At 44.1% G+C, this 14,777-nt stretch overlaps 1 protein-coding gene across 1 annotated transcript; it reads left to right on the top strand.

Moving 5' to 3' along the window:
* The first annotated feature begins 404 nt into the window (after positions 1–404).
* traf6 (TNF receptor-associated factor 6) lies at positions 405–14,497 on the top strand. The gene is made up of 8 exons (XM_064987620.1): positions 405–486; positions 1,300–1,613; positions 2,872–3,022; positions 3,134–3,292; positions 3,568–3,639; positions 8,143–8,220; positions 8,500–8,784; positions 8,901–14,497. Exons 2-8 carry the CDS (start codon positions 1,300–1,302, stop codon positions 9,495–9,497), a joined length of 1,656 nt encoding a protein of 551 aa, XP_064843692.1. The 5' UTR covers positions 405–486; the 3' UTR covers positions 9,498–14,497.
* Positions 14,498–14,777: the final 280 nt, after the last annotated feature.

The raw sequence follows: 14,777 nt of genomic DNA, 5'->3' as shown, positions 1-14,777 counted from the left end.
AGCTGCAGAGTGGCCATGAGCTGCAGGGTGGCCCTGGAGGTCATGAGGGGTTAGGAGACAAGGATGTTTTCAAACCAGGACTGAAAAGATGGAGGATATAATAAGGACGTTGGAAACCAAGTGGTGGTGAAGGAAGAGATTGATGTAGGGGTGAAAAAAGGTTCCTAGGGGAAGAATGTGTATGTATTTGTATAAGTTGCTCTGATGACCCTTTTGTCATTAAAAACAACGGTATAAAGTGTTTAAATTACATCTCGATTGTGTTTCTTTAATTAAATAAAAACTGTAGAATGTGTTTCTGAATAAAATTAGAACCGTTTTTTTATTTTCACCCCGTCCAGTCAGTGGCGGTAATGTCCTACTCATTCCTTTGCCACCCGGCATAAACCACCAATGAGGCAGAGAAGAAGGGTGACGAAAATGCAGGAAGTAATTAATTAGCTAAGGAGAGTTAGTCAAGAAAACTGAGGTACTTTCAAGGCTGCGGTAAGCATTAACACGCATATTGTCAAATATTCCAACACCATGGACTAATACACGAATCATGCATACATGTGTTTATTACAGTGTTTAGTTTTGTTAGTTTGTTGAAATGTCATCGCAAGCACTTCGAAGTTCCGTGTCAGCATCATCGCTACCACACCGCTAGCCAGCTAACGTTAACTTATGCAATGATTTGTGATTATTACTTGCTTTTGAACTTGTCTTCTCATATTTGATCTTCGGATATTGAACAGCTAACCACTTATGTTACCACGAGATCAGACAGGTTTTGTGGTTTACAGATATTGACATACTATCTGAAATATTAGATATCCAGCTACTTTGTTTGAAATGCATGAGGAACTGAGATTCCCCCGCCTATTGTGCCCCTGACCTGACAAGCTAGCAACCCAGATTGCTGGTTTTTAAGCTCGCAAGATAATTTCTAGCCCTATATAGGTAAATTACTGTAGTTTCAGACTGTAACCACCATGTCAATTGGCTAACGCAAAAGGCATTGAATTGAGGATGTTCGCTCGGTGTTGTCTCCTTTGTGGCATATCTTTACCTTTGGTCCCCTGAGTCATGTACAGTCATTATGAAGTTTCTTATCTCGGGCTGATCTGAGAACAGAGCTCAGGAGACAGTTGAGTCCAAGTGGAACTGATGACACACATTCCAACCGTCTGAGAGAGAAACATAGCCCAGTGATTTCAACAGAAGGCATATTTTCAGTGTAATAAAACACTTTGTGAATACTTGTGGAGGGGTAATGGTTCGTATCTCTTTCTCCACGTTTTTCTCCGCCCTGTGTAGATGTCCTGCTTTGAGAGTGATAAGAGCAGCCTGGAGAATGATGGAGCGTGTTGTGGTGGGGCGGCCGCGTCACAGCTGTCCAACTGTGCGCTGGCCATGCTGGAGAAAGAGAGCAGTGACTCTGCGCTGAGCCCCACGGAGAGTACCCCCACCAGCCTACAGGGCGGCGCCCCACTGCAAGGCTACGACGTGGAGTTCGACCCTCCGCTGGAGAGCAAGTACGAGTGCCCCATCTGCCTCATGGCCCTGAGGGCAGCCGTGCAGACGCCGTGCGGCCATCGCTTCTGCCGCAGCTGCATCGAGAAATCCATCCGGTAAGCCTCCCCGGTACCCATACTTACAGGATAATGATGCATTTACATGTTAGTTATCGAACTTTCTGTATCCTGCTTTGGGAAAATACCCTGCAGGATTTAAATAACAATATTTGCTTATTTCTTTAACCCTGCACCCACAATTATCTCTGCATGTTTATTGTCAACATTTAAAGTTGTTGAGGACAGAGAACTGAACTACGGGCGTTTTTATAATCACAGCTCCTCTAATGAGAGACGCAGGGGTTAAAGGTCATTTATTTATTTCATGAATCAACCTTACTATTACAGCAGTACAGCATCCATGTCAATGTGCCGTGGTTAGCCAATGGTTATCTGTCGCCATGCTGCATTTCTGTCATAGGGATGACGCGTGAGGTTTATTTGTTTGTTTTTTAAAACCCTGCAGCTCACAGGAACATCTAAAACGAGAGAGAGTATGTAGAAATAACAATAGACCTAATATTCATATAAATTCCCTTTTTCTGGCCCTCGTATCGATTTTGACAATCAAATCGGTCATGGAAAGATCTGTGTGGCCCTCCATAGAGTTTTGAAATCCCCATGTGGCGCTGGAGACAAATGTTTTTGCGCCAGTCTGAGATCGACTCAAGTTTTTGCTTTGACTCCTGGAGAGGTCATAGTCGTGTGCCTGTAAATATTCAACTCTATAATGATTTTTGTCGGCCACCAGATAAGATGGGCAATGCAGGTGATTCTATAATTGCAGAACATCTCTATACATCATATAGCTATGCATTACAACAGCCACGTGACATAACAGTTGGGATTATCGATGACTGTCAATCATTCACTGATTTGGTGGGCAATGACAGCCTCTTGGGTTACTGACTTACTGGATAAATGATTGGCCATATTCTGGGTGATTTGCTCTGTCACGACCTTCACTTCCCCCACAATTACAGTACCAAGCTACCGTCGTTATTGCAGCACTGTTGTGATGTTTTTTATTCTGTGTTTTTCATTTTCTTTTCTCAATTTGCTAAATGACACGTATTTGTGTGTCCCTTTTCACAAGATGATGATGAATACATGGACAGTTTTTTTTTTTTTCAAATGAATTAGTCCTCAAACGATAATGGTTGTAAGTGATCTCAAAAAGGAGCCTTCTCATTGGACAAGTTCAGGTAGTAGGGCCTACCTCCATTTTAAAATGGTTTCTCCTGTTGATTAATGAATGAAACCCTGGTCCCAAGCATCATACTGATCTCGCTCTCTCTTTCGTTCTTCCCCCCAGTGATACAGGGCAGAGGTGTCCAGTGGATAACGAGGTACTGCGGGAAGACCAGCTGTTCCCAGATAACTTTGCCAAGCGGGAGATCCTCTCCCTAACGGTGCGCTGCACCAACGTAGGCTGCACTGACAAAATGGAGCTTCGCCGCCTGGATGTAGGCATCCGTCTCCACAGACAATGGCTGACACCTTAGTTCATATCACCTCAACCGTGTTGCCATGTTGAAACCAAATGATTAGCTCACTCTGCCATCTCACCTTGCCAGGGCCATGTTACGAAATGTGAGTTTGCCACCGTGCCTTGTCCGCTGTGCCAGGATGCGGTGTGGAAGAGCCAGCTGGAGATGCACCAAAGCCAACACTGCCAGCGGAGACCTGTGTCCTGCCCCGACTGTGTAGAGAGCTTTGTTTACGAGGACAGCAAGGTAAAGCATCACCAACTTATTCACGCTGAGTGCACTATCCTGAATAAATCAAGATTCATTGGATTGACTACCGGGTGCACCGCCTCAGTTAGCTTAGTTAGCAGCACAGCGCTTTCAAAGAAAACGTGACCATAGACTCAGTCAGTAAGAAACTGTGTTCGTTCTCCATTTGAGCTCCCCTTTAATGTTCACTGAAAAACGTGGACAGACTGTCTGTTATTTCTGAAGCTGGTCATGTGACAGCCTTTTGAACATTGTTTTTGTTGTGTCCTCAGATTCATGAGTCGCTGTGTCCCTTTGCCAACGTGGTGTGTCAGTACTGCGGTATGGAGCTCATCAGAGACCAGGTGGGGATGGAGACCTGATGGCTGCTGTTTAGATTTAGCTGATTACTAAACCTATGAGATGATGGTGGTGTAGAGCAGTAGCCCTGATTACTAAACCTATGAGATGATGGTGGTGTAGAGCAGTAGTCCTGATTACTAAACCTATGAGATGATGATGATGGTGTAGAGCAGTAGTCCTGATTACTAAACCTATGAGATGATGATGATGGTGATGGTGTAGAGCAGTAGCCCTGATTACTAAACCTATGAGATGATGATGGTGGTGTAGAGCAGTAGTCCTGATTACTAAACCTATGAGATGATGATGATGATGGTGTAGAGCAGTAGTCCTGATTACTAAACCTATGAGATGATGATGATGATGGTGTAGAGCAGTAGTCCTGATTACTAAACCTATGAGATGATGATGATGGTGTAGAGCAGGAGTCCTGATTACTAAACCTATGAGATGATGATGGTGTAGAGCAGTAGCCCTGATTACTAAACCTATGAGATGATGATGATGGTGATGGTGTAGAGCAGTAGCCCTGATTACTAAACCTATGAGATGATGATGGTGGTGTAGAGCAGTAGTCCTGATTACTAAACCTATGAGATGATGATGATGGTGTAGAGCAGTAGTCCTGATTACTAAACCTATGAGATGATGATGATGGTGATGGTGTAGAGCAGTAGCCCTGATTACTAAACCTATGAGATGATGATGGTGGTGTAGAGCAGTAGTCCTGATTACTAAACCTATGAGATGATGATGATGATGGTGTAGAGCAGTAGTCCTGATTACTAAACCTATGAGATGATGATGATGATGGTGTAGAGCAGTAGTCCTGATTACTAAACCTATGAGATGATGATGATGGTGTAGAGCAGGAGTCCTGATTACTAAACCTATGAGATGATGATGGTGTAGAGCAGTAGCCCTGATTACTAAACCTATGAGATGATGATGGTGGTGTAGAGCAGTAGTCCTGATTACTAAACCTATGAGATGATGATGATGGTGGTGTAGAGCAGTAGTCCTGATTACTAAACCTATGAGATGATGATGGTGGTGGTGGTGTAGAGCAGTAGTCCTGATTACTAAACCTATGAGATGATGATGGTGGTGGTGGTGTAGAGCAGTAGTCCTGATTACTAAACCTATGAGATGATGGTGGTGTAGAGCAGTAGCCCTGATTACTAAACCTATGAGATGATGATGATGGTGGTGGTGGTGTAGAGCAGTAGTCCTGATTACTAAACCTATGAGATGATGGTGGTGTAGAGCAGTAGTCCTGATTACTAAACCTATGAGATGATGATGGTGTAGAGCAGTAGTCCTGATTACTAAACCTATGAGATGATGATGATGGTGTAGAGCAGTAGTCCTGATTACTAAACCTATGAGATGATGATGATGGTGTAGAGCAGTAGTCCTGATTACTAAACCTATGAGATGATGATGATGGTGTAGAGCAGTAGTCCTGATTACTAAACCTATGAGATGATGGTGGTGGTGTAGAGCAGTAACCCTGATTACTAAACCTATGAGATGATGATGATGATGATGGTGGTGTAGAGCAGTAGCCCTGATTACTAAACTTATGAGATGATTGTGATGGTGTAGAGCAGTAGCCCTGATTACTAAACCTATGAGATGTTGATGATGGTGTAGAGCAGTAGTCCTGATTACTAAACCTATATGATGATGATGATGATGGTGTAGAGCAGTAGTCCTGATTACTAAACCTATGACATTTAACATTTAACATTTAAGTCATTTGGCAGACGCTCTTATCCAGAGCGACTTACAAATTGGTGAATTCACCTTATGACATCCATTGTAGATAACTAACACTATAGACACAATATAGACAACTAACACTATAGACACAATGCAGATATCTACAATGTGTCCACACTGTTAGCCATCCACATTGTGTCCACAGTGCCAGCCATCCACAACGCGTCCACACCGCCAGTTAACCAACACTATAGACACAATGCAGATAACTAACACTATGGACACAATGCAGATAACCAACACTATAGACACAATGCAGACAACCAACACCGTGGACACAATGTAGATAACACTATAGACACAATGTAGATAACTAACACTATAGACACAATGTAGATAACTAACATTATGGACACAATGTAGATAACTAACATTATGGACACAATGTAGATAAGTAACATTATGGACACAATGTAGATAACTAACACTATAGACACAATGTAGATAACTAACACTATAGACACAATGTAGATAACTAACACTATGGACACAATGTAGATAACTAACACTATGGACACAATGTAGATAACTAACACTATAGACACAATGTAGATAACTAACACTATGGACACAATGTAGATAACTAACACTATGGACACAATGTAGATAACTAACACTATGGACACAATGCAGATAACTAACACTACAGACACAATGTAGATAACTGTTCCACTGGATGTCAGAAGGCGAACCCACCAACCTGCAAGCCGCTCCGGACAAGAGCGTCCGCCAAATGACCCAAATGCAATGCAATGACCATGGTGCATATTTACATTTACATTTAAGTCATTTAGCAGACGCTCCTATCCAGAGCGACCCACAAATTGGTGAATTCACCTTCCGACATCCAGTGGAACAGCCACTTCACAATAGTGCATCTAAATCATTAAGGGGGGGTGAGAAGGATTACTTATCCTATCCTATGAGATGATGGTGGTGTAGAGCAGGAGTCCTGATTACTAAACCTATGAGATGATGATGATGGTGTAGAGCAGTAGCCCTGATTACTAAACCTATGAGATGATGGTGGTGTAGAGCAGTAGTCCTGATTACTAAACCTATGAGATGATGATGATGGTGGTGTAGAGCAGTAGCCCTGATTACTAAACCTATGAGATGATGATGGTGGTGGTGTAGAGCAGTAGTCCTGATTACTAAACCTATGAGATGATGATGGTGTAGAGCAGTAGCCCTGATTACTAAACCTATGAGATGATGATGGTGGTGGTGTAGAGCAGTAGTCCTGATTACTAAACCTATGAGATGATGATGATGATGGTGTAGAGCAGTAGTCCTGATTACTAAACCTATGAGATGATGATGGTGGTGTAGAGCAGTAGTCCTGATTACTAAACCTATGAGATGATGATGATGGTGTAGAGCAGTAGTCCTGATTACTAAACCTATGAGATGATGATGATGGTGTAGAGCAGTAGTCCTGATTACTAAACCTATGAGATGATGATGGTGGTGTAGAGCAGTAGTCCTGCTTACTAAACCTATGAGATGATGATGGTGGTGTAGAGCAGTAGTCCTGATTACTAAACCTATGAGATGATGATGATGTTGTAGAGCAGTAGCCCTGATTACTAAACCTATGAGATGATGATGGTGGTGTAGAGCAGTAGTCCTGATTACTAAACCTATGAGATGATGATGGTGGTGTAGAGCAGTAGCCCTGATTACTAAACCTATGAGATGATGATGATGTTGTAGAGCAGTAGCCCTGATTACTAAACCTATGAGATGATGATGGTGGTGTAGAGCAGTAGCCCTGATTACTAAACCTATGAGATGATGATGGTGTAGAGCAGTAGTCCTGATTACTAAACCTATGAGATGATGGTGGTGTAGAGCAGTAGTCCTGATTACTAAACCTATGAGATGATGGTGTAGAGCAGTAGCCCTGATTACTAAACCTATGAGATGATGGTGTAGAGCAGTAGCCCTGATTACTAAACCTATGAGATGATGATGGTGTAGAGCAGTAGTCCTGATTACTAAACCTATGAGATGATGGTGTAGAGCAGTAGCCCTGATTACTAAACCTATGAGATGATGGTGGTGGTGGTGTAGAGCAGTAGTCCTGATTACTAAACCTATGAGATGATGATGATGGTGGTGGTGTAGAGCAGTAGCCCTGATTACTAAACCTATGAGATGATGATGGTGTAGAGCAGTAGTCCTGATTACTAAACCTATGAGATGATGATGGTGGTGTAGAGCAGTAGTCCTGATTACTAAACCTATGAGATGATGATGGTGTAGAGCAGTAGCCCTGATTACTAAACCTATGAGATGATGGTGGTGTAGAGCAGTAGCCCTGATTACTAAACCTATGAGATGATGATGGTGTAGAGCAGTAGTCCTGATTACTAAACCTATGAGATGATGATGGTGGTGTAGAGCAGGAGTCCTGATTACTAAACTTATGAGATGATGATGATGATGATGTAGAGCAGGAGTCTCCAACATGTGGCTCGCTGGCAGATTTTGGTCCGGTTCACATCTGCTTGCGGCCCACACAAACCTATGTTTAACTCAATCGTTCATGAATGATTGTGGACTGCTAAGCTTTGCTGGGCGGCAATGGACCGCAATGCTAGCCCTTGGACACAGATAGGTTGCCTACCTTTCCTATGGAAAAAGTATCTCTTTGTAACAAGTTTCTACACAGGTCAAGCGATGTAGGATCTGACTCGGTGCTGTTTCTGTTTCAGTTGGAATCTCACTATGACACAGACTGTCCGAAGGCTCCGATTGCCTGTACCTTCAGCACTTTTGGATGTCGAGAGATGGTAGGTCACTGAGTTTGAGTCAACCTCAACACTTTGAGTCATTTACCACCTATGTTCTGTGACTACTTTGCCTTGTCTAAAACAAACCCCATAACCGAGATACCCAAGATCCACTTCTCGTGGCCTCTGGCAGGACTAGGTAGAGTTTCCACATCTACTCCCATCCAGCCGATACTTTCAGGTCTAACAAAAGAGGGTTTTTAAACCGGACAAGGCTTCCACTTCCAACCTTGGTTCAACACAGTGGCTTTTTTTTAAAGTCTTTATGTGCTATTTCAGATGCAGCGTAATGACCTGGCGCAGCACATGCAGGAGTTCACTCAGATGCACATGCGCTGCATGGCTGAGTACCTGCACAGGCACAGCCTTACGGGCTACACCCAGCCACCTTCTTCTGAGGACCGAGGGGCTGCCGCCGCAGAGCTGGGGGCACACCCCGGAGCTAGCAGCAGTGGCGCCCCCTGCCAGTGCTGCGGGGAACTGCAGACCATGCGGGAGACCACCCAGCAGCTGGAGGGCCGTCTCGTGCGGCAGGACCACCAGCTCCGTGAGCTGAGCATTCAGGTGGAACAGATAACAAATTCATTCTCTCATTTGTGACGTTGAATTCACTTGTTTGAATGAAAAACGTCTCCAACTAAACAACCATTTTGTTTTCTATTATCATTATCCCCCCCCAGGCGGGGCTGGTGGCGGAGCTCCGTCGTAAGGTCACCTCGCTGGAGGAGAACCTGAAGGAGCTGGAGGCCAAGCAGTGCCAGGGCGTGTACGTGTGGCCCTTGGAGGGCTTCTCGGGCTACCTACGTACCCAGGCTGCAGGACAGCCTGTTGTGGTGCACAGCCCTGGCTTCTACACGGGCCGGCCGGGCTACAAGCTGTGTCTGCGCCTCCACCTCCAAACGCCCTCGGCACAGCGCTGCTCCAACTACATCTCACTGTTCGTTCACACCATGCAGGGGGAATTTGATGGGCAGCTGTCGTGGCCCTTCCAAGGCACCATCCGGCTGGCCGTGCTGGACCAGGGGCCTGAGGGCCAGCACCATGTGGAGGTGATGGAGACCAAGCCCGACCTGCAGGCCTTCCAGAGGCCCACCATCCAGAGGAACCCCAAGGGCTTTGGCTATGTCACCTTTCTGCACTTGATGGAGCTACAGCAGCGGGGGTTTGTGCACGACGACACGCTGCTGGTGCGCTGCGAGGTGACGCCGCGCTTCGACACCGCCCTAAGGCGCGAGGGGGCGGCCATGCAGCCCAGAGGGCCCGAGGCCTCGCTGTGAGGACACTTTTAACGTTCCAAGTGACGAGGTCAAACGCCACCAACGTTATCAGTACAAAGTATCAGTTTGCCATTTTCCTGAGTTGTTGTATCACACAGGATCATTGCATTGGGTTCAGTCATGACCAACATCATGGGAAAGTGTACGGCTCAGTTGTGGGTTTTATCTCCAACTCCAAAAGGCTTTTCTTTGCTGTAGCTGTTGAGTGATGGACTGGATGTTGGTGGCGATGAACAACAAGGTTTCCTGCAACAAGTTGAGAGCTTGGGGCTGTATGGGTTTTATCTGCATTTTTGTCAAGATTGAGTTATTGACATTAGCCTTATTCTGTTCAATGTTCTCTACCTATATATTCCTCTAAATACCCCAATTCATGTTAAGTTCAAAAGAATACAAGATTTAAAAAAAAAATAGCTGACACCGTTCAAATCAATGAGGGTTCAGAACTTTAAAGCCGATCTCACAATCATCTATTTGCAGACAGAACGTTCAAAGTCCCAAGCTCTGTGTTCCATCACTGATCCAGCAATGTGTCGCAGGCTACTGTACTGCTCAAAATAGATAGGATTTCAAAATGTCTTATGGTGCCTACATTAGGTTGTAATAAACATGACTTTGGTTTCAGTGCATCGTTCTTTGTGACAGATTTGTAGTGGAGACCGACAAAGTCTTGTTAATTATCATAACAGGCTATTACAGTTTATGATATTTATGTCAAGCACAAAGTCATGTTTATGACAACGTTATGATGGCATTAAAGAAGCCAATTAAATAAGATGTTACTAGAAGTGTATTTCTGTTGGCGATTAGGAAGGGGACAGAGATACTCAATCAAATGAATCCCTTTTAGCGCTTTCTACAAAGCACAGTGAGGGCTGGGGCAGGACCATCTGTAGGCAGGAGATGACCAGACGCAGAACTACCTATCAACTTATTGTACATCCTGGATGAAGAGAGTGAGGATCACTGGCATTTCCCTGGTCTTCTGGTTGGAGGATCATACAGGGAAGATGGGGCAACGGTCCTAACCTGGTCTTCTGATTGGAGGATCATACAGGGAAGATGGGGTAACGGTACTAACCTGGTCTTCTGGTTGGAGGATTATACAGGGAAGATGGGGCAACGGTCCTAACCTGGTCTTCTGGTTGGAGGATCATACAGGGAAGATGGGGCAACGGTCCTAACCTGGTCTTCTGGTTGGAGGATCATACAGGGAAGATGGGGCAACGGTCCTAACCTGGTCTTCTGGTTGGAGGATCATACAGGGAAGATGGGGCAACGGTCCTAACCTGGTCTTCTGGTTGGAGGATCATACAGGGAAGATGGGGCAACGGTCCTAACCTGGTCTTCTGGTTGGAGAATCATACAGGGAAGATGGGGCAACTTCCTAACCTGGTCTTCTGGTTGGAGGATCATACAGGGAAGATGGGGCAACTTCCTAACCTGGTCTTCTGGTTGGAGGATCATACAGGGAAGATGGGGCAACGTCCTAACCTGGTCTTCTGGTTGGAGGATCATACAGGGAAGATGGGGCAATGTCCTAACCTGGTCTTCTGGTTGGAGGATCATACAGGGAAGATGGGGCAACGGTCCTAACCTGGTCTTCTGGTTGGAGGATCATACAGGGAAGATGGGGCAACGTCCTAACCTGGTCTTCTGGTTGGAGGATCATACAGGGAAGATGGGGCAACGGTCCTAACCTGGTCTTCTGGTTGGAGGATCATACAGGGAAGATGGGGCAACGTCCTAACCTGGTCTTCTGGTTGGAGGATCATACAGGGAAGATGGGGCAATGTCCTAACCTGGTCTTCTGGTTGGAGGATCATACAGGGAAGATGGGGCAACGGTCCTAACCTGGTCTTCTGGTTGGAGGATCATACAGGGAAGATGGGGCAACGGTCCTAACCTGGTCTTCTGGTTGGAGGATCATACAGGGAAGATGGGGCAACGGTCCTAACCTGGTCTTCTGGTTGGAGGATCATACAGGGAAGATGGGACAATGTCCTAACCTGGTCTTCTGGTTGGAGGATCATACAGGGAAGATGGGGCAACGGTCCTAACCTGGTCTTCTAGTTGGAGGATCAATGGGGGAAGATGGGGCAACGGTCCTAACCTGGTCTTCTGGTTGGAGGATCATACGGGGAAGATGGGGCAACGTCCTAACCTGGTCTTCTGATTGGAGGATCATACAGGGAAGATGGGGCAACGGTCCTAACCTGGTCTTCTGATTGGAGGATCATACAGGGAAGATGGGGCAACGTCCTAACCTGGTCTTCTGGTTGGAGGATCATACAGGGAAGATGGGGCAACGTCCTAACCTGGTCTTAAAACATGCCACATCTTCCCTGGTCTTCTGGTTGGAGGATCATACAGGGAAGATGGGGCAACGTCCTAACCTGGTCTTAAAACATGCCACATCTTCCCTGGTCTTCTGGTTGGAGGATCATACAGGGAAGATGGGGCAACAGTCCTAACCTGGTCTTAAAACATGCCACATCTTCCCAGACAAAAGAGCTGTGCATTAAGACGTCTTCTGGAGAAGAGATTTCCTGAACAATGGCTGTGCGTTAGGACATACAATAAGCAGTGACATATGAATGAGTTGGTATACACAGTGGTGTAAAGTACTTAAGTACTACGTGTGTTTTTCTTTTGGTGTTATCTGTACTTTCCTATTTATATTTTTGACAACTTTTACTCCACTACATTTCTAAAGAAAATAATGTACATTTTACTCCATACATTTTCCCTGACACCCAAATGTACTCGTTACATTTGGAAATGCTCAGGCAGGACAGCAATATGGGCTAATCATGCATCTATCATTTTGTTTTTAACATTTTATTTTAACAGGGAAGAAATTGAGACCAAGGTTTCTTTTCCATATGTGCCCTGTATAATACAATATAAATATACACAACATATTACAATACAAAATAGTCATGTTAAGCACTATTAAAACATCACAAATCATTCAGAGAAAGTTACATTCCTCCACAAGTATGTCTCCAATCAATACATTAAATTGCCTCAAACAGCACCAGAACATCAAAATGTAATGTATTTATATTTTTTGGGTCAATGTGGTGCATTTAAGCTAAAACCAGATTTACCTAGCTCGGTGGAGACCCTAGGAACATCGAGTTAACGGGTTAGGCATCTCGGGTGTCTATACTTCAGAAGAAAAGTTCGATAAGACGGAAGTTTATGAAGCAGGGCCTTGTAAACAAAAAGGGAGTAATGTAGAGACCTATGGGTCTTTAGCGAAGTCCAGCCAACCTTTTGATACAGGATGCAGTGTTGTGATGAGTATCAAATCTGTCGCCCGTAACAACGAAGGCCAACGTGGCAGATGGAATCCATAGCTTTAAGACTAGTAGCATCTGCATTTGGATAAATAATCACCATAATGGAGAACAGATGTAAAGGTTGACTGAATAATCTGCTTCCTACTGCTGAGAGAAGGGCTCGGTCATTCTGTAGAAAAAAAGACCGCTTTAAGTCTTAGCTTCTTAACCAGCTCATCTATGTTTATTTTAAACGTCAAATCCATATCAATCCAAATGCCTTATTATTTATATGCTGGAACACGTTCGATTGGAGAACCATCTAATGAGAGAACATGGAGTTCATCTGAAACGTTCTTACGAGAGTTTAAAAACATGTATTTAGTTTTGTCCATATTAGGCACAAGTTTTAAATCGGCAAGGGATTCCTACATAGCTATAAAATCGGACTCGTTTTGACACAGCCAGATCAATAGGGGCAGCAGGTAGCCGCGTTGGACTAGTAACTGGAAGGTTTCTAGATCGAATCCCTGAGCTGACTGTTGTTCTGCCCTAGAAACGGGCAGTTAACCCACTGTTCCTAGGCCGTCATTGATAATAAATGTTCTCTCTGTGTCTGTCTGTTTTATTTTGTGGCCTTACATCACATCAATGGATGTTGACCGTACCGCATCATACAGTCGCTACAGTTGGATGAGGCTATGGAGCCATGGAGACATCCTCACTCACCAGAATGGATAACTTACTCTCATACGTTAAGTCCCACTGGACTTTTGATTGTTTCTTGTGGAATAAGTTGAATATATTTGTGTGGACATGTATGCCTTACTGTGTTGTGTTGCTTTGCCACATGTTGCAGTATGACATTAGTGCTTTGTTGCAAACAGGATGCATGTTTTGGAATATTTTTATATTCTGTACAGGCTTCCTTCTTTTCACTCTGTCATTTAGGTTAGTATTGTGGAGTATCTACAATGTTGTTGATCCATCCTCAGTGTTCTCCTATCACAGCCATTAAACTCTGTAACTGTTTTAAAGTCACCATTGGCCTCATGGTGAAATCCCTGAGTGGTTTCCTTCCTCTGCAGCAGCTGAGTTAGGAACGACGCATGTATCTTGTATGTAATCCCACTGACATTATTGTGTGTCGGCCAGTGACAAAAAAAATCTAAGTTGAATCCATTTTAAATTCCGTCTGTAACACAACAACATGTGGAAAAAGTCACGGGGTGTGAATACTTTCTGGAGGTCCTGTATGTTGTCCTGCTTGAAGTATGTTAGGCTGTAGCAGGATCTATGGGTGCCTTTCTCTGAGAGGGAATGAATGTCCGACATCTATGTCCAATGTCCAACAACATGGACACTTGCGTGATGAATGGTTGTCTCTACCTTCTTGCCCTTTGTGTTGTTGTCTGTGCGCAATAATGTTTGTATCATGTTTTATGCTGCTACCATGTTGTGCTGCTACCATGTTGTCAGTTTGTGTTGCTACCATGCTGTGTTGTCATATTGTGTTGCTGCCGTGCTGTTGTTGTCTTAGGTCTCTCTTTATGTAGTGTTGTCTGTCTTGTCATGATGTTTGTTTTGTCCGATATTTCATATTTTTAATCACAGCCCCCGTCCCCACAGGAGGCCTTTTGGTTGGCCGTCATTGTAAATAACAATTTGTTCTTAACTGACTTGCCTAGTTAAATAAATAAATCTAGCAAATGAGATTCGTACTGAGTTTCAATGCACTAACCAAATAAAAGTGTTATTTGTCTCATGCTTTGTAAACAACAGATGTAGACTAAGAGTGAAATTCTTCCGGACTGGTCATTTACCAACACCGCAGAGTTAAAGATAAAGGATTAAATAGAAATAGCAACATGAGGAATAAATACACAGTGAATAACAATAATAAGAAAACAATAACATGGCTGTATACAGGAAGTAGAAACTAACATGGCTATATACAGGAAGTAGAAACTAACATGGCTATATACAGGAAGTA

The sequence above is a fragment of the Oncorhynchus masou genome, chromosome 2, assembly GCF_036934945.1.
Source record: "Oncorhynchus masou masou isolate Uvic2021 chromosome 2, UVic_Omas_1.1, whole genome shotgun sequence".
NCBI classification, from domain to species: domain Eukaryota; kingdom Metazoa; phylum Chordata; class Actinopteri; order Salmoniformes; family Salmonidae; genus Oncorhynchus; species Oncorhynchus masou.
Note: the sequence above shows the minus strand (reverse complement) of the source record. Positions and strands in the feature narration are given on the sequence as shown.

Coding starts and splice junctions, on each gene's coding strand:
- traf6 (XM_064987620.1), top strand. CDS start 1,300: ATGTCCTGCTTTGAGAGTGATAAGAGCAGCCTGGAGAATGATGGAGCG. Junction 3,023..3,133: donor TGGAGCTTCGCCGCCTGGAT/GTAGGCATCCGT, acceptor TCACCTTGCCAG/GGCCATGTTACGAAATGTGA. Junction 8,221..8,499: donor CTTTTGGATGTCGAGAGATG/GTAGGTCACTGA, acceptor GTGCTATTTCAG/ATGCAGCGTAATGACCTGGC.